This window comes from Brassica napus, chromosome C7, assembly GCF_020379485.1.
Source record: "Brassica napus cultivar Da-Ae chromosome C7, Da-Ae, whole genome shotgun sequence".
NCBI lineage: Eukaryota > Viridiplantae > Streptophyta > Magnoliopsida > Brassicales > Brassicaceae > Brassica > Brassica napus.
The window spans coordinates 43,429,037-43,449,068 of NC_063450.1; the positions used below are offsets into that span (position 1 = coordinate 43,429,037).

Consider the following 20,032-nt stretch of genomic DNA (forward strand, 5'->3'; position numbering starts at 1 on the left):
CCCAGAGTTGCTTCAATCTCGTATAGTACTCACTCACACTTTGTGAACCTTGAACTTCAGTGAAGATTTGCTGTTTAATCTCAGCATTCCGTGGTCCATCACTTTGTTTGAACTGATCATGAATGTCCAACCACATCTGACGTGCAGTATCTAGATACATGATACTCTTAGCAATCGGTTTATCCACTGCATTCACAATCCAAGTACATACGATATTGTTGCATCTGGACCAAGAAGCAAAATCTGGATGATCACCAAGCAGTTCTGGATAAGTGCCATCTACAAACACAGCCTTGTTTCGAGCACCTAAGGCCATGAGCATTGATCGCCTCCAAGTATTAAAGTTCCCTAAACCAGTTAACTTCTCTGAGACAAGAGTAATACCAGCATGATCCGCACTGTGGACATACAAAGGATTGGAATATGGATCTTGAATGGAAGCAGTCGCATCTGATCTAGCCATCGATGGATGTTGAGCGGACGGTGGCGTAGACGTGGAGTTGACAACATTAGCATAAGAAGGCGGCATCGGAAAGATGTAGGGAGATTCGAATCGTAAAGACGAAATCAGAAAAACAAGAATCCGAGATTCGACGAAGCAGAGAAAACGGAATCAATGAGCGAAAGATCGCAAGAACGTGAGAGCAATCACCACTGAGATGAAGTGATAGATCGCAAAGAACTCCAGAAGAATCGATCGAACGAAGACGATGACGATGACTGAAAGACTCATAACATCGAATCGTGAATCAGAGATGACCGGAGCTGAAATCAAAGAGAAACGGAGGTGATCGGAGCTCAGATCGGCGGAACGACGAAGCAGAAAGCGGAGATCTCACCGCTCTGATACCATATTAGAGAACGAGCTCAACGTCTCTCTTGAGAGTTTGTTACAGAGTAAAAATCTTGTATTATTCAACTCAAGTGTATTCTACAATCATCATCAGTATTTATACTAGCTATTCTACCGGGTTTTCACATTAAACCACCGGTTCAATCAATCTTATATACTCTAATAACCATGGTCGCTAACACTCCAATCAACGTGCGTGAGCGTAGCGGAAACACACCCTTGTGGATCACGCATGTGGAGGAGAGTAGGGAAGTAATGCTCCTCAGGGTAACAAGTGTCTTTCCTTACGCAAGGCTTGTTGAACTTGGACCATATCTCCACGTCACTCACGACCATCCGCGCATGGCTTCTTGTCAGCGTCCAGAACTGTGAGCCTATTCGAAACTCCTCAGGTTGAACCTCGGGGAGCATCGCGTAAGGGCCACGCGCTGCCCACCTGTCGTGCCAACCTGGCTCGTTGTTGAGAATCTCGATGAAGCTCTTTGTGGAGGAGGCGAGTGTGTTGTAAGTGAAGTTGAAGGAGTGGAGTGGGATGCAAGAAGGGGAGAGAAGGATGAACATGTAGTTCGAAGGGTCGTCGAGAAGGGCGTGAGCGAGTAAACGACGCGCGGATGAGATGAGTGTTGGGGTGTGACGGTAAGCCGGTTTTGAGGACGGTATGATCCGGTTACGGAAGAAGTCTGGTTTTTGTTTTTGAGCCGGGTCAGCATGCACGTAGACGTTGCAGAGAGACTTGTGATGAGAGGTTTGGTTGAAGAAAAGCTCCCAAAGTGGTGCTAATGGAAGAGAAGTTGTTGTTAAGAACATGAAAGCGAGCTTCTTGGGAAGTTTAGGTGGTGGTTTTGGATTGACTTTAGAAGCTTGATGAAGCAGCAACTCATCGTTATTTAGTTGCTGAGAAGTAACTACTCGGTGAGGTGTATAGGTCGTACTAGAGTTTTGTATTACTAAGTAGGCCGGTTGATTAACGGCGACAGTGATGGCTAGCCGAGGTGCCGTGAAGGTCATGATGATAGCTAAGGGCACGCAAACAAGTAGAATGAAATACAAAGCCAACATATTTTATGTTAGAATTATTTGTTTACCATTCCACGATGTATGTAACAGTGAATCTTTAACTTTGGCTTATTTATATTAGCTAAACTTTTGTGACAGTATTATTTTTCTTTTCTTGTCATTAAAAAAAAAACTGAAACGTAGATGGTATGGCCATCACATTGTTTGTAATGTGAGAAGCTTTATTTGCTTTGTGCTCTTTTCATGGCCCATTTGTTTACCAAAACGTGATCCTTGGCCTTTGTCACATACTCTTTCTTTTACGATACTTTACTCACATTTTATTTTCTTATAAATTTTCCTGAATTTAATCTTTGGCTTCAAACAGTAATCCTTTAAAACTGTGTTACAACGTGTTCAAATTAAAACAAAAATCTAATATTATAAATTGTTAAAGAGAGCATCTAAGGTTGGATAAAACAAAGTTTGCTGTGTTCTAAAAAATTCAAGTTGTCTGATTTAAAGATGGTCGACTGAATGGAATTAAGTACGAATATATCTCGTCATCTGTTACGTGTATCATATCTTCAGAGATACATTAGATGTTATTGTAATAATTTGGTCTTGCTAGTATTGTGATGACTGCAAAGAAAAACACAAGATATTAATCAAACATGCACGGCGGACTTGGAAAAGTGTTAAACATTCTGGATTTGAAACTTACAGGATTCAACTTTACCGTTTGGGTGGTCAAGCGACATAATTATCTAATTTTCATTGCGAACAATCAAATCTATCTGCCGCTAAGAGCATGTTTAATGGGGGAGTTTTTTTTAGTTAAAAATTAAAAACGGGTTTTTATATTTCGTTAAGAACCTCATCCTAAGAACCATTCATTAAACATGCTCTAATAGACATGTTCCAGAAGACTAAACGATTGGGCCTCGACCATCGGATATCCTGAGTTATCAATAATAACCCAAGATATTTATGTAACTCTTAAAATAGTATTGAAGAAGAAAGCTTATCATGTTATCATGCAACCTTTATATATATATGGAATCCACCGTTACAAGACTTGCACATCGCCAAACTCAAATAATATTTTATTCAAAAGAACATACCAGTAAAAAGTACAATAGACCAGGAGAAGAATAAACTCACTAAGAAATTATACAAGTCCACGAAAAGTATAACAAACTAAAGATCGACCCAGTTTACAGTATATAAAATGTTATGAACCGTATTAAGTATTTTAATATTCTTAACAACAATTTGTTTAACCTAATTTCTCTCAAGAGCTCCTTTACTGTAACGATTTAAATCCTGAAATTGTATTATTTGTTTTCACTAAAGCTGCTACTAATGGGCCCGAACAATGTGAAGCCCAACATTAGAGTGAGAATTAATCGGTGGCGTCATTATTTAATTAAATATTCACGGCGTCACCGCCTCACCGGAAAAGCAAACCAGAGCTCCTGAAAGAAGGCAAAAGATTAATTCAAGTGTGAAGAAGAAACGGAGTTTGATTCTACGTAATAAATAAGTTCACACTGCCTTTGCTTCTTCTGTTTTTCGATTTGATTCGAGCACTGGCTTTTTGCCTTTTGTGTGGGAAAGAGACTACTGATATATAAAGGTTTCTCCTTTAAGACTTGGGGGAAGAGACTGATCTATAAAGGTTTCTCCTTTTAAGTATAAGAACTGATGTTTCTACTTTCTGCCTTAAGCTGCTTTTACTCTAAAAACTGAAGTGAATTTTCATGGCAGATTCTCGCAGGACTTAAACATCGCTATGCCCTTCACTTGCTTCACACCAACGCTTCCTTTATGCTTCAAGTAAGGATACTCTTCCACTTATATTCTTCTTCAGTTATGTGATCTGAACTATCTGTCAGTGGCTGCTGTGTATCTGTGCATGGCCTCTTTTAAGTAATGGATGTCCTTTTTGCTGTTGGCTTTAAGTAGAGATTAGATGATAGACACCCACACCCCCATTGTTTTCTTTGCAGTTTTCTCTGATATACTGTGGTTCATCAACGTTATAATTTGAAGGCATGTTCAGATTCTTCTAAGTAATGGTTTTTCAGTTTTTGATTAGAGAAGTTATTTGAGATGGGTATATTAACCATTTGGATTGTTGGTTTCATCATGAATACATTTCATGTTAATATGACATTCTTAGGTCAGTATTTTGTATATATATATATATGCAGTGGAAGTGCTAACTACATAGTATTAGATAGTACAAATGATAAGGGTAAAGAGATCACACGTTCTTGTGTGTGTGACTTCTTGATTATTCACATCGAGCTAAAGATCTCTCACTTCTACTAAATTTAGAAAAATGATTTTAGTATATTATTAACAGAGATTCTGCAGCTCTGATTGCTCCATAAACTTAGGGAAACATGTGGCGGTTGATAAATTACAAGAGAGGAGAAGAAGCAAGAAAACATGGAACACCTTGTTTTTTTTTTTTTCACTAAAGTCTCTTACCGTTTCTTGTATTTGACCTTTGACAAGTTCTTGACCTATACTCTTTGCTACTCCCACCCCTATATATATTTAACCGAATCGAGAAATGATTTTGTCATTATCATCATTGCATATGTATCTATAATAGAACTAACTTCTTCCACACGTTATAACATACTAATCCCTCCTTAGCCTAAACATAGTAAAATGACTATCTTGTCAAATCCTTTGTATTCGAAGGTGGACATCTCTTCTTCCTCCTCTGTCTAAAACACCAAACTTCTTCTTTTTCTTTTACACTTTTAGCCTAAACGGTTTCGCTTATATACAAAATCATATCTGGTGGATACACACATCTCTCTGCATCTGCTGGGTTATATAAAGAATCTGTTACCTCTTCCTTCTTCATCTTGCATCTCTTGCCCTAATTATAATACAGGAATCACAGATTGTTTGGTAGAGACAATGCAGAAAGTTTGCTGGCCTTACTTTGATCCTGATTTTGACAATCTTGGTGAACGCATTTACGGTCCACCGTAAGCTCTTTGCTCTCTTCCTTCTGTTCCAAATCCTACAAAGAACAATTTTTCAACACCGTCTCCTTCTTTGGTGTGTGTAATTTTACAGATGCAGGGTCTACATAGACAACGACAGCATCCAAGATTGCACCGTTGTGAAGGTACGCACACAAGGTTACATGCAACATATTGGATCCATTGGTACATTGATCTGAAATGGTTTAATAATGAAATATAGGTGAATAGTGAGAACAAGCAAGGACTTCTTCTAGAAGTGGTGCAGATCTTGACAGACATGAATCTTATCATCACCAAGAGTTACATCTCTTCTGATGGCGGATGGTTCATGGATGGTACCTATCCAGTTTTCCTCATTTCCTCATTCTATGTAATCTTGATTAGTCTAATAAGAGATTAACTTACTTTCGTTTTGCAGTTTTCCATGTTAAAGACGAGCACGGCAGTAAACTCACTGATAAAACCGTCATCAACCACATCAAACATGTTCGGTCCTAAACTTATATATCTTCACTACTAAACTTATATTATTGTCTTTGATGATTTGAGTGGTTTTGTAATGTAGGCCATTGGCACGAGTAGGCGAGAGTCAGACTCTGTAAAAGCCAGTGATGCCAATGAGAACGCAAACAACAATCCTTTGGAACCACCATTGATTGATCATGGTGAGCACACAGCGATAGAGATGACAGGAACAGACAGACCAGGCCTCTTCTCAGAGATATTCGCCGCTTTCGCCGACTTACACTGCAACGTCTTAGAAGCTCACGCTTGGAGCCACAACGCTCGCTTAGCCTGCATCGCCTACGTCTCCGACGACAGCACTCACGCTCCCATCGACGACCCCAGCCGCTTGGCTTCCATCGAGGACCACCTCAGCACCGTGATCCGCGCCACAGCGGATCCCGCCTCCAACTCGACGCACGTGGGGCACAAGGAGAACGAGACGGATAGGTTTCTTGCTGGACAAGGCAAAGGGTGTATGAACTCCAACGTGGAGAGACGGCTGCATCAGCTGATGCTCTCTGTGAGAGACTTCGACGAGCCGTTCTGTGGTGCTTCGTCGCTGTCGCTGTTTTCGTCTAAGGTGGAGTACTGCGAGAGGAAGACGACGAGTGTTTCTATTGGGAGTTGCGAAGATAGAGGGTATTCGATAGTGACGGTGAAGTCTAAAGATCGGAGGAGACTCATGTTTGATACGATATGTACTTTGATTGATATGCAGTACGTTATCTTCCACGCTGCTCTACGGTCTGATGGTGCTGATGCTTTTCAGGTTAGGACAAAGAACATTTAACTTCTCTCTAGATGGGTTTGAATGTTTATTATGTCTTGGTTTTTTGAAAACCTTGTAGGAGTACTTCATAAGACACGTCGATGGACGTGCGCTGAACACTGAAGGAGAGAAGGAGCGTGTGATGAAATGCCTTGAAGCTGCTATAGAACGTCGTGTTTGCGAGGTAAAAAGAGAAAAGACCTTCTTGACTTCTCTAGTTAAGAATGGTAAAACAAGTTGTGGTGTGTATGTGTGGTGTGTGTGTGGGTAATGCAGGGGTTGAAGTTGGAGCTATGTGCAGAGAACAGAGTTGGCTTACTCTCTGATATATCTCGTGTGCTACGTGAGAACGGCTTGACTGTTGTTCGTGCAGACGTGGAGACACAGGGACAGAAGTCTCTCAACGCTTTTTACGTCAGAGACATTTCCGGGAACAAGATCGATATGGAGTTTGTGGAGTCAGTGAAGAAAGAGATGAGACCTATCCACCTCGAGGTTAAGAATGAAGACAGACCAGAAGACAGACGTGAACAGCTAGCCTTGGCTGCACCTCAACAGCAACCACAAGTACACCGTTTCTCGCTCGGTGAGATCCTAAGGTCGCAGATAGAGCGACTTTCACACAACTTCGTCCCGACCAAATGATTAATAGTTCAAGTAGTTTGGTATAAAAGATTAGAAAGTTTGCAATAAACTCACCATTGGTTTATAGTAATAACACCAAATGTATGTTCTCCAGTTATCTATACTAGACGTTATGGTACTACTACACTTGTGAAGCATGAGTTAAAAGAAAGCTAACAAAATGTTTTTTTTTATACGAGCTAACGTATCTGTTCTCTCTTTACGTGAGCCTCAAGTTAAGCCTACGTAGCCAAATGGAGTGAAGCGTCATGTGAAACGCATCGTACCTCTTAGGTGGATCGTTGAGCTCGAAATGTCTCCTCACGTACCTCAAATTACGTTTAAGACTTTGGTATTTCTCATCGGAGATGGACGTTAGAATCTCCTTCAGCCTCGGAATCTCTGAGACGTCGACCTGTACAGAGAAAGTCTCCCAGCGAAGGATATCACTGAAGGGCAAGACAAAGTTAACGGAGAGGATGACGGGGATGCACTCGGAGTAGATGGCTTCGATGAGTCTAGGGCTAGCTACCTCGTAGCCACTGGGACAGAAACAGAACTTTGAGCTTCTCATGAAGTCGTAGTAGTTCAAGTGTTTTGGAAGGTATTCGAACACGGGCATGTCAGGGTCACGTTGTTTCCAGTGGTCTAAGAGAATGGGACGGACCGGACCGTGGACTCCACCTGCGAAGAAGGCGAGGTGTGGCCTTGGGGAAGTCATTAGCGTTTTAGAGAGGCGGAGTTGGGGATGAACTTCACCACCGTAGAGTTTGATCTCAGGGAGAGTCGCGTCTTTTGCGGGGTTGAACCCTTCTGATGAGTTTGCGTTGCACATGACTCGGATTGATTTGTTGAAGAGATCTTCATTGGCTTTTGAAGTGAGAGGTCCCTGCATTAGGATCAACGATTAAAAAAAACAACCAGTCTTGACACGCAAGCATGAATATATAAGAGTGTTAAATTACCCAATCGTGACACGCAAGCATGAAGTGATCAGCTCCACTGGTTCGGTTCCAGAAAGGGTGTTTACTAGATATCAATCTGATGTAGTCAGAAGCAAACGTTCTGAGAGGTTCAACGTCAAAGTTATATTCGTACAAGTAACTGACCAGCCAAGTAACACTAAAGGGCAAGAAGTAAACATGGGCTTGGTCAGGGTCGTATGTACGGAACTTAGTCCTACTTTTCTCCATCTCCATAATGAATCTGCCTTCAACCGCGTATACACTCTTGCAAGGTCCGTCGTGAACTAACGGTGGCTCACCTTCTTCGTATACATACACCTTAAACCTCTTCTCCATCTCCAAGTAACTCCTGTTTAAATTTTTTTTTTTTTTAAAATTCAGCATCTTTCACAGATCAATGTTTTTGTTGCCTTGATACTACTATACTACTGCATGCTGCAGCTATCTGACACTTGGAACGCGCATTTGAAGTTAATTTTTTTTTTGAAAAAAAGCTAAGTGTTGACTAAAAGTGTTTATGGACCACCATACAATTATTAAGCAGGTCATGACATAAGTATAAAACTGTAACTGCAGTCTAATAATATAGCTGCTGAGCCGCAATTGGTAAAATGCCAAAATGTGCAAAGAAAGTGACGTATAACAGACCTTAATCCGGTAGCAGAGTTAAATTGCACCGCCTAAGTTTTGTATAGCATATATCCTATATAGTCTATATATATATCCTCAAAATGAATTGAATTTTGCTTGTGAAAGGAGTTTCTTGAATCGTGAGTGGGTTTCATCATGAATAATAGTAATAAGTAATTTTAGTATATACTTTTTCAGAGACTATGATACAAAAACTAGTGGTGTCTATGCGGTGTGTGAACTCTTTCGATACAAACAATAACCAAATTTAGAATTTTTGAGTTTCATTGGTCCACACTCATATCGACTCTTAGCGTCACTTAGAAGGATTATTTTTAATAATTACTACGCCAAAGCCAGAAAAAATATTAGCCGTGTGCAAGAAAAATGATCGTTAAAGCAAAGTTTTTAACTCAGAGTTTTGGAAGGCTTAAGACCTTTTCTTTTGTCTTGAATCTAAAGTTTCTCTTATTTAAATATTTACTTATGAAATATAATAATAATAATTTAGTTTAAAAAAAAAAGATAGTAATAATAATAAACTTACTGAGATAAAGCCGAGGGATTACGGTAGACTTGTGCGTTGGGAAGATCAACGCTGAACAATGTAGCGTTACGGTTAGAAGAAGCTGCTTCTCGTATCGAAGCTCTTGCCTTGCTTAGTCCTACTTCCACCGTTCTTCTCCGGTTTAGCTTATTCTTCTTCTCCGGTTTACTCCGCAACTGATTCAAACACACACATTCACATGACTAAACCGGACCGCAACGATAATTCGAATTTAACAAAAAAAAAACGGATCATGATGATGATGATGAAGGAAGGCTTACAGTGGCGTTCCTCGATCTGACGGAGAGGATCTGCTGAGAGACGACGTCACGAGAATCCACGGCTCTGTTTTCGTCCCCCGCATTGTAAAAGCTTCGTCGCAGCTCGCTTTCAGGGAAAGAGAACTCGAGTTTCTGAAGAGAGTAGTCGAAGAAGGAGATCGAGCAGCGAGAGATCGCGAATACGAGTGCGATTGATCCGACGCAGATCGATAGGAAAGAGAGTCTCGTGTACTGATGCTTATCCATTTTACTTCTCTGTTCTCCGAAAGAGGAAGGACATATACTGCGTTCGATTATTTTCCTTTCCCGGGAAAATCGAAAGAGAGAGAGATGAAGAAGAAGAGTGAGTGAGTGAGTGAGTCTCTCTCTCCTTGTGACGAGATGAATAGGCGCGGAGAGAAGGAAGTTTGGTTTTGGTTGTTAATGGAGTTTTTTTACAAGTGTTTTATAATTATATAATACGAGTTTGCACCGTTTGAATGAATCCACACGATTCATCTCATGTGTTCTTATTATCCCTTTTTTTAATTGGTCTCTTAACATTGACTGCATAAAAGAGAAACATATATAAGGTGTTATTTTATACCTTTTTATAATTTTCTACTTGATTTCTTAGCATTTATTACCCTCTTTTATCCATCTAGGGAGAAACTTAAGAGAATTCACATTGGAATGAATTTAATTTCTATATATCATTTCATAATTTCTTGTACGTGTTGTTCAACTTTTTAATGTGGTTTTATCCTACATGTTATTATTTAAGAATTTAATATAAAGTTTTAAGAAAAATTTGAAGAACCTAAAGTGTCACTTGGACGTAATTTATTGAAAATTGTTGCAGTATGGTTTTAATATTAGCAAAACCAAATGAATATATATTTATATATAGATTTTGATTACTATTAATTGAAGTGCGGTGTAGATTTTGATTACTATTAGGTCTGTACCGTCACAGTTTACCATTTAAAACTTTAATCTGAAACTTTTAAAATTCAGTCATTCAGCAACACACCCTTCCCTAAAACTTTTAAAAGAAAAGTAGAAAACAGTCCAAACAATACAAATTTCGTAGAAAGTTTCCATAGAATTAATGTAGTTATATCTTTATCCAAGTACTGATCTTTATAATGAGAACATTTAAATATATTTTTTTTTTTTGGTTTTGGAACAACAAAGTTTAAGACTTGTGTGTATTGCACGTTTTATCTTTATTTTCCCCGCATCACCGTTTTTCTCCCCACTAAATCCTGTTTTTTCTATAAATTGTTTTAAACGGCAGATGTGCTCTCATGAATAGCACACATGGCAGAGGGATGCACAGAGGATATATGATTTTTTTTACCCAAGATTAGTTACGTAAAGCGAAAGCTCCTTAGACATCATTGGGGATTGGTGTATTCATACAAATTACTATTCCTTCCGTTTCGATTTAACTGTCAAAGTATGAAAAAAAATTTGTTTTAAAATAAGTATCGTTTTAGAGTTTCAATACAAAATTTATTAATAAGATTCTCCAATTTATTTTTTCTATTGGTTAAAATATGGTTAGATATATAACTAAGTGTGATTTTATTTTGGAAATATACAAAATCATATGTTTTCTTAATCTATGATAAACCTAGAAGGACAATTAAAATGAAGCGGAAGAAATAATAAATATTTAAATGTATAAGCTGCTATATATTGTGGAAATAACTCAATATAGTGGCTCTTATTTTTCCAATGATCCCTCGAGTTTTTATAAAGAAAAAAACATACGGTACTTGTTTTATTAGTCAAGGAAAAAGGAAGAATACAAAGGACGCAACCTCATATAAGTACCTTTAATGTTTTATCATCATATCATCATACAAAGGACGCAACCTCATATCTCAGATTTTTACGCCGAGCTTCTCAAGAGCAGCCTTAATGCAGTCGCGGTCACATTGTTCCGCTTCGGTGATGTTGGGACTGTTAACTGGAGTCACGTCCTCTAGTGGGTAGCTTCTGTTGCCATGAAGCACACGTGCGGTTGCATCACTAGCTACACCTTTGACTATTACTGTCTTGTGCACTCCTCCAACCAGCCCTTCGTAGTCCGTGTCTCCGCTGTCTCCCACAAAAACCACCATCTTCGATAAATCCACTCCCCACCTCACCAGCAAATACCTGAAGAAACCAGAGAGGTAAGTTCTTTGGTGTGGTGATCAGAATGAGAGAGGTTCTAGATCTTGAAATGCAAACTTCAATGCATAAATTAGCGTTTGAAGTCATCTATGTTTCTAGTAGAGTCAGAAGATACCTGAGGGCCTGAGATCGTGAAGCAAGGACGGGGATTACGTTCAGCTTAGTTCCTCCTTTGCAGTATACTGCATTGCAACGCAAAGCCTGAACTCTCATCAACTTTCTCAGCTCCTTTACCGGAGGTACCTGCCAAGAGCATCATATGTAGCCAACCCACCACGTTAGGAATACTCAAAGTTGAGGGAATACATATTGTATAATTATCGAGTTTTATTTTACCAAAGTCGGCTCTTTGACTTTGAAAGATAGGCAATAGTTAGATGAGGAAGATTCATCTTCCGATAGAATCTCGCCATCATGTTGCCCCTTCTTCTTCTCGTGTACTGAACTGATCCAACGGACCAAAGTCTTTCTCAGGCTCTCTCCTCCCCACCTGTACTCTATGTGTGAATGGTAATCTGATTCTAGCGCATAAGGTAGTTTGTTCTTGTCTTCAGATGCAGATGATGTGAAGTAGAGTTCACTTCCACTGTTGCAGATCACGGCGTCAAAATCTTGAGGGTTTAATCCTCCTGAAAGAATCGTGGAATGAGTCTCGGATATATTCATTGAAGTTGAGAGGATGAATCCTATCGAAGACCCGTTTCTTCCGCCCACATCAGTAACTGTTTTAACCACTTCAAGAAGATCTGAGGCTTTGTCACAGTCCACGGAGATAACAAAGATATACTTCCGTTTTTTAAGTGTCGGAATCTTGCCACTTCCATAGACCTTGTCCGTCGATGTGCTCTTTGGCGCCAGTGTTGAAACAGCTTTCTCTAGCTTCGATTTTCTTTCACCAGAGTTCTCTTCAGCATCTAAATTGGTGCTCTTACCTTCTCCTTTCTCTCCGTCTAAGGAAAGTTTTAGGTTCAGAGAGATATCATTGATGTCTCTGAGGGAATCACTAGGTGAATCAGGGTCAGAGTTTTCAAAATCAGTGCTCTGCCACTGAGGATGTCTTTGCTTGCACGCTGCTATTCGAGACAGGTAGGTCTTGCAGTGCTCTGGCCAAGAAAATAGGTGTATGTTTTTTAGGCCGTTCTGTCTGCATCTTGTCCAGAGATTTTTGTCTGAAACTAGTTTCAGGAGAGCATCAGCTATAGCTTGCTGATCATGAGGGTCAACCAAAAGACCATTGTCAAGAACCTGTCAATTAATTAGACCATTTTATCAGAAGGTTTATTTCATGGAAGTATAGGATCACAAATGTAAAGTTATTCTGTAATATGGGGAGATATAAACCCGGTTAATGTCGACGGGACCTCCATTTTTTGTTGCAACAATGGGCAATCCATGAGCTCCTGCCTGTTAGGCACATCGCTTGGTCAAAAGATAGAATGACAGAGAACAGAACACTTAAGAGAAAACAAAGACAGTTACCTCAATTAGAGTCAGTCCAAATGGTTCAATCACAGCTGGATTGATAAAAACTCCCTGAGAAAAATGATTTGAGATAAGATGGATGAACAAACTGCTTTAGAGTAACAGCTGCAGAAATACAAGCTAACATCCTATACGTTGAAAATTTTTATTGGCTGAATGGACTATGAAGTAAAGTTATACTTTCAGAACCCATATTACTATATCAGTTAAAGAGTCAAAAGACACAACGATGGATAAATTGGGACAGAAATGAGCTATGAAGAGAAAAGTATCGGTAAGAACTGTATAGAGTCTAGAACCTTACTTTTGTTTTGGCTCCTAAGCGGTAAATCTCTGGCACATCAGATTGTTTGTGATGCTTAGGCATTGCCACTTGACCATAAAGATCATACTTGTCGATCAGTTTCAGAATTGAAAGGAGCACCGAAGCATTGGTGCTAGACAATTCATCGATATCATCTCGGTTTCCCATTATCAAAGTCTGCAATTAAAAGAGAAACAAAAAAAATGTGCAAAAGTGAAACATTGCCCATGAAAACTAAAAGCGGATCATAGATTTCTTCGAAAGAGAAGATAAAGAAGATGACTTACAAGGTTAGCAAGTTCCCTTAATGGACGACATTCTCCAAATGCTTTGACTAGAGTTACCAAGTTTTTCTTAGGGTCTGGCCGAGCAAGAGCGAGTATCATGGGCTTGCGTGGGTTAGAAAAGAAACGCATAATCTGCCCAAGTGAAGAGTTTACAGTAAATATAAAGGTAGCACTGAAACAACTTGCAGGTAACACTGTCACGACATGATGAAACAAAAGTGTTTATTGGTCCAAGATTTTACAAACCTCAGACCAAATTGGCGGATCAGGAGATTGTGGATTCTCATCGTCTCTTACTCCTTCCCCATCGTTATCCACATCATGTGGTACAATGTGATGAAATTCCATTCCTGGAGGAATCACCTACATTAAGACAACAAAGCTACCAATCAACACAAAGAAATGTTCAGAAACAGAAATCACCTGTAGCAGAGAGTAACTAAGAAGACAGGATGGAGGTGATACTTACCACCATGCGAGGCATAAACCTGCCATGACAGCTCACACCCCTTTTCATCCTGGCCCTGAGTTTCCGCTCCAAAACTGGATCAAAACCATCATAAAGACGCCACTGCTCTTCTATCTCTTGCCTTGTGCTAGTGATAATGATCTCAGAGGCATCAAGGCACAGCTCCTCTGCCTCAATCCGCCTCATTATTTTGTAGTTAGAATTTATCTCTTCTTTCGGCCGGCCTTGTTTCAGGAGTTGCTCTAGCTTATCACGACCAAGAGAATGTCCGGTGAAAACCATCGGTACATTTAGAGCCCCCGAGAGAAGTGCGGTGGAGTCGCCTGCATCTGCATAGTGCCCGTGAATAGCAACAGGCCAAACCGGTTTCCCACCACCGATATGCTCACTAAGAGCTTTGGACATCTGCATGACATGGCTAAGCGCCCTGTCAACAAACTCAGGGATGTGAGGCCAGAGGAGCTCTTTCTCTACATATTTATCTTTTGGACCGAATGGAATACGGATTATATAAGCTCCACTACTCTCTCCATGCTCCTGATCTGTGTCTGTGTCCAGAGGATTAAGCATCTCAGAAGGTTCGGCATAGCTCCAGTCAACGTCCGGTGCTGATACCTGACGGGTCAGCAAATCAACCCGGTAGACTCCCGGCATTGATCCCAAAGCCCTTGCAAGTTCCACAACATACTTCACCTGTTTGCCAGTAAAACGTTAAACGCTGTGTGAAAAAAAAAAAAAAATACAAGTTGAATGAAATAAACATTGCAGAAAGCCAACCTGTCCACCGGTATCAGAATCTCGACCAAGCTCCATGTTTTCACCTCGTATCAAACCGTGAAGACTGCAAGAAGAGCTCCAAATAAAACCACCATTAGCTTCTAATGTGTTGAAAATTTCAATCAAGTAACATATATATATACCTTATTAAGACGATGTAGAGCTTCTTTTCTTTGGGTTGAGCAAACCAGCTCTCAAACACATCAACAGAGCTGATCCGAGACATTCTCCCTTTGCTGCTATCAGTAGGAGTAAGAATCTCACCAGGCACGTCAGCTTTCTCTCCTTCGGATAAGTCCTCTGACATATCAGCAGTAGCCTCCAAGCGTGCTCTCTCTCGCAAGAGATGACGTTTAGCAGTACGCTTAGCATACTTCCCTGCAACCTAAGTGAATCACACAACAAATGTTGACTAAGGACAAAAAAAAAAAAATCAAGAAAGAGTAAACACAATAACGATTCTTCTAACAGTATCTCAGATTACTCTTTAACACAATTCACAGAAACAAATAATCAAAAAGATTGAAACAACTATCATGATCAACCTGCTTCTTCTGGCGAGCGAGATTCCAAATCCTCCAGCAGAGATTCTCAAGCCTCGTGTTCCTCTCCTGCGGACTTCTAGTTGCAGCAGCCTGTGCAGAACCAATCCAACGATAAAAGTAAAAAAAAAAATCAAAAGAGAGGGATGAGACGAGAGTGTAGTGTAAGTGTATACCTGAATCCAAGAGCGGTGGAGATCAGTCTCATCGAATCCAGTGATGACCTCCTCGACGAAATAACGAGTGGGACTGAAATGGCCACGCTCTCTTAGAAGCAGCGAGGATTTGGAGTCGCTGTATTTGGAATCGCCGATCCCCGGCTCCGCGGCGAGGATCGCCTCCAGGTAGCTGTTCACCCAGTCGTTTCCCACCATTCTCCGCGATCTGAACGAGAAATGGAAAAACTAGAGCCGGTCCTGCAGAATATACTTCGTCCGATCAGAATCAATTACACTTTGATTTCGAAAATATGAATGCAGGTTACGAGGAAAGGGAGATGGATCAAGCGATCGTAGGAAGAGAGAGATGGGAGATGGAGTTACAGAGGATATCGAGAGAGTCAGAGAGATCAGTTTTTTTTGGAAGTGGAAGCTTCGAGTTTCCCTACGCATGAGTGAGAAGCGGGAGGGGACGCGTGATTGGGAGATGTATCTGGAAAAAGGGAGAAAGTTTTATTTTTTACCTTCATTTATACTCTTCGATTTTAAAATTTAATTAAAAAAAAAAACAATTAGGGCCTTTTGTTTCTGGGCCGCGTCTTCCTTTTTTGTGTTTGGCGTTTAGGGTTGCTAATTCCTAATTAGTAGTCGTCTTAGGTATCTAATTCTTTTTTCTGTTGGGCTTTTGCCTTGATCTGTAACCCAATATAACTCAAGAGAGTGCAGCTAGGGTTAACTGTTTTTTTGTATACTAAAAAAAGGCTTATTTGCGAAATAACTTATAACCAAAGAAATAAAATAAATAAATTAGTTTTGTAGAAAGAGGATAGAAAGATAGGAAGAGAAGTCGGCGCGTCGTGGCGGGGAAGCTTCCTTAGTTCCGCCGTCGTCGGCTCTAGTCTCCGGGGGGTGAAGGCTATCACAGCTTCGCGTCGCCGAATCTCGTCCCCTAGTCCTTTAGGGTTTGGTCCTTTTAGTTTAATTTTATCTCATCGCTTTAATTTTAGGTTGTTGTTTATGCTCTCGTCGGAGGAGAGTGAAGTTCTCCGGTGGAAACGGTTATGTTGCATGTGATATTTTCTTTGGGTGGTTGCGGTGAACGGTGGTGGAGGAGATCTCGCCATGGCGATCGATTCTCTCCGGTTTTAGAGGCCCAAAGATGTTTGCGGTGAGGTTTGGTGGAGCTGCGGAGCTCCTTTTGGTCGAGAGATCTGAAGGCTGATCTCCGGCGAGGATGAGATGTGGTGGAGATGAGACGCCCGTGTGACACGTGCCCCCTCGTCGTCGAGGATGGCAACACGTGTCCTCGCATTGAAAAAGCTGGACATTCGAGGCGGCTCTATCCGGTTATGAGATTAGGGTTTCTCAAGTTGTGCCGGAGGGTTATGGGCCCAATTGGTTATCGAGTTTGGGTTTTTATTCTGGGCTTTTATTGTAATTTTCCTGGGTTTGGCCCGTACCCTTTAATATTAAAAACATATTGACGGAAAAAAAAAATATATATATATAGGAAGAGAAGATGTTATTTTGATTAGTTAGTGAATTATAGTTTTTTTGTTTGGTTAATGAATGCAATTTCCATACTAATAACTAAGGGTTAACTATTTCGTTGAAGAAAAAGAAATACTCCCTCCGTTTCATATTAAGTGTTGTTTTAGATAATTTTTTTCGTTACAAAATAAGTGTCGTTTTCGATTTTCAATGCAAAATTTAGTTTTTTATTGGTTGAAATATGTTTATGTGTATAGGTAATAATGTTTTTTTATAGAAAATGTACAAAATTAATTGTTTTTTAATCCGTGTGCCGAAATTTAAAACGACACTTATAATGAAAGAGAGAGAGTAATGTATATAAGTTTTAAGAGTTTTTTTTTCAGTTAAGTACTGCGTTACGTACTCGGTGTATAAAGTTTAAAAGCAAAAAGTGTGCATCTCCTGTTAAGTACTTTTACGTCTGCGCTTTTTCAGGTATCACATAAGCTGTCACACTTCTATTTTTAAACCACCTATTTACTTTGGATTTGAAACAATAGTCCAAAAAATAATACTAGAACAATGCAAATTTAAGATGCATTCCTTCATAGTTCAATCTTTATTCATGTGTTGGGGGAAAGCACAGAAAAGCACATGTTTTCTTTAAGTAGAACGATAATCTCTCAATTAAGTAAAATAATAACACACAATGAGAAGGTAAAAAAACTAATGAAACAAAACAAACTCAAGATGAGAAACCCTAATAACAAAAGTGAAATATAATATTCAATCATTGGGTGGGTTTTGGTTGATGAGCGAGACCAAGCTCGTCGTCATATTGCACTTCCTGTCCACTCCCATGAGATCCACGACCTACTCGACGACTCTTCGTGATCGTTATGCAGTCGTATATCATACCTATAACTAATATAGAGCATATAACGCTGATGGAGACGATGAGGACGATCAGTCCGGGTTCCATGATCAACAACAAACTGGGGATCTAATGCTTTATAGATTGTTTTTCGTCTGGTATGTCTTTCCCATCAACCTGATTTGTATTTATAACCCACTGGGATGCTTTATTTAAATAACATTAGGTTAGGATTTTGTTTTATTTTTTTATTAGATAAAGATGTTAGGGTGAGGATTTATAATTTTGATTTCGATTAAGATTAGTGCTCCTTGTAAATACGTGTTAATTTAAAAGCCCAATGTCCAACAATTTTCTCCTGATACATCTTTTTATAGATGGGCTTTTCACTACCGTGATCCGTTGGAGTTTCCACAACACACATACCCAATAAGCTTTTCACTTTATTAAAAAATAAATAAATCCAAAAATGTTACGTGTTGATTTAAACAAATGTTTTGATCGTGAACTTCTTAATAAACCAAAAGGTCCAAAACTGTTTTAAGTTAATTAACTATCAAATAAAAAGATGTCAAGTTTTATTTTATTATAAGATGCACTTAGATGATAACCCGCGCGGATGGGTGAGTTCTTATAATATTTTTTTATGAAATGATTTTAACATGATACAACACTACAATCTTTATCGATTATAAAATGATGAATAAAAATATTTGTCTCTTAAATATATCATCGTTGTTGAAGAGTTAACGTATTACATCTCATTTTAATTATTTTTAAGACTTCATATGCATAAAAAGAAATTAAGTTTTGCGGCTGACACAAATCACCAAAACCAAATAGGCAACATCGATTGTAAAATGATGAAATGAGATTAGGTTTTCTGCTCTCGATTTGTTTACTATTGACTCTCCATAAGTGATTTTATTTTCTACCTCTATAGAATTGTGTTTTCGTTCTCCTATTTACTTCATTGATACGAGTTAAGTTTCTTTTTTTAACTTCTTTTTATGGATTTAGTGAATTACATAAGTGTCAATTAAAAAAAATAGAAATCTGTAAAAATTAGTTTCACACCATATACATATCTAAGAATCAAAATTTGAAAAAAAAATCAACGGCAAACTATATTAACAGGTTAGTGTTCAAATCTAATATATCAAGTTGTTATAGAATATAAGTGCAGACTCAAAATATAAATGTTTGTCGAGTATATATTCACCAGCTCGGTCTAAAAATCATCCAATTATAACAACAAAACAAATTACTTATTTCACCAGTTCGGACAATATCTGAATCCGAACGGGTAATATCCGAACCCGAATAGATATCTGAAGATAACCAAACATAAGTATACTTAACTCTATATTTCTAGTTTATTTCTCTCATTTTATTCATAATATTTATATTAATGATTCTTATTGCTCAAAATTAGATAATATACATATAATTATAGACAAAATCATTTGCTACTCACTTAAAATACATATCAAATTCTTGTTTATTGCATTAACAAAAGTTGCATCTAAAATTTCAAAACAACAACTAAATTAGTGTTTTTCTATTTTTAAAGTTTTATCTCCAAACCTATTAATAGTTTAATCTTTTAAAAATTAAAAAACAATTAATTTAAAATATAATTTAAATATAAAAAATTTAAACAATGAATTATATATTTATTTTTTCTTCAAAATTTAAATATCCGAACCCGGCCCAAAATATCCGAACCCGACTCGAAGTGTAGAAATACCTGAACGGGTTCTATACCTTTATACTGAAATATCTGATACAAACCCGAACGTGTATCCGAACGCCCACCCTATGATATATGATCATTTGTATCTTGCTTGAACAAAAAAAAAGTTAAACCATTGATCACAAATTTTTTAATGTGAGACTTTTACCATTTTTAGTAATTAATAGTCATTTTTAAAAATTTTAAATATAACATATAAGAAAAAAATATAATTGTTTTTATTACATGATTAATGTGATTGTTTAATTTCTTTTAATAGTATAAATTAAACAAAAAAGAGAGAGGTAAAAAATATTTTTATCAAATATGTATTATTCATAATCATTAATTGTCATATATATGTTAACTATATTAGGTAATTCCGTAGCTTTTATTTAAGAAAAGAAAAAAATATTATTTTCTACACTATTAATTAATTTGATAGTTAGTTTAATAAAAAGCATAGTATAGATTTATATGGACCAATTTATTTTTCTAACAATTCTAAGAATCATTCTCGTTATGACACGTAGCTACGAAAACATGTTGTAATGCTCTAGGATTAATATATAGGGGATG

General features: G+C 38.4%; 4 protein-coding genes across 6 annotated transcripts; 1 reads left to right on the forward strand and 3 right to left on the reverse strand.

The window, feature by feature from the left end:
* Positions 1–1,012: 1,012 nt before the first annotated feature.
* LOC106410194 (glycosyltransferase BC10-like) lies at positions 1,013–1,861 on the reverse strand. Its single transcript, XM_013850678.3, has one exon. The coding sequence runs from the start codon at positions 1,859–1,861 to the stop codon at positions 1,013–1,015; it is 849 nt and encodes a 282-aa protein (XP_013706132.2).
* A 1,418-nt stretch (positions 1,862–3,279) lies between these two features.
* Positions 3,280–6,957, forward strand: LOC106407468 (ACT domain-containing protein ACR2). 3 transcript variants are annotated; one of them, XM_013848332.3, is made up of 9 exons: positions 3,280–3,530; positions 3,620–3,688; positions 4,767–4,863; positions 4,955–5,006; positions 5,084–5,198; positions 5,282–5,349; positions 5,429–6,139; positions 6,219–6,323; positions 6,416–6,957. In XM_013848332.3, exons 3-9 carry the CDS (start codon positions 4,793–4,795, stop codon positions 6,782–6,784), a joined length of 1,491 nt encoding a protein of 496 aa, XP_013703786.1. In that variant the 5' UTR covers positions 3,280–3,530; positions 3,620–3,688; positions 4,767–4,792; the 3' UTR covers positions 6,785–6,957. The 3 variants fall into 3 exon arrangements, with proteins under 3 accessions (XP_013703786.1, XP_048617907.1, XP_022562817.1); XM_048761950.1 differs by having other exon boundaries at positions 4,776–4,863; XM_022707096.2 differs by lacking the exons at positions 3,280–3,530; positions 3,620–3,688 and having other exon boundaries at positions 3,698–4,863.
* LOC106407469 (probable glycosyltransferase At5g25310) lies at positions 6,823–10,203 on the reverse strand. Its single transcript, XM_013848335.3, has 4 exons — positions 9,187–10,203; positions 8,906–9,081; positions 7,729–8,077; positions 6,823–7,652 (listed from the first exon to the last, which is right to left on the reverse strand). Exons 1-4 carry the CDS (start codon positions 9,430–9,432, stop codon positions 6,984–6,986), a joined length of 1,440 nt encoding a protein of 479 aa, XP_013703789.2. The 5' UTR covers positions 9,433–10,203; the 3' UTR covers positions 6,823–6,983.
* Positions 10,204–10,843: 640 nt separating this feature from the next.
* LOC106407297 (probable sucrose-phosphate synthase 2) lies at positions 10,844–15,910 on the reverse strand. The gene is made up of 14 exons (XM_013848138.3): positions 15,756–15,910; positions 15,390–15,629; positions 15,217–15,306; positions 14,815–15,056; positions 14,672–14,735; positions 13,895–14,587; positions 13,672–13,788; positions 13,426–13,557; positions 13,139–13,315; positions 12,832–12,885; positions 12,694–12,756; positions 11,689–12,597; positions 11,468–11,595; positions 10,844–11,334 (listed from the first exon to the last, which is right to left on the reverse strand). The coding sequence occupies exons 2-14, from the start codon at positions 15,585–15,587 to the stop codon at positions 11,058–11,060; spliced, it is 3,144 nt and encodes a 1,047-aa protein (XP_013703592.1). The 5' UTR covers positions 15,588–15,629; positions 15,756–15,910; the 3' UTR covers positions 10,844–11,057.
* Positions 15,911–20,032: the final 4,122 nt, after the last annotated feature.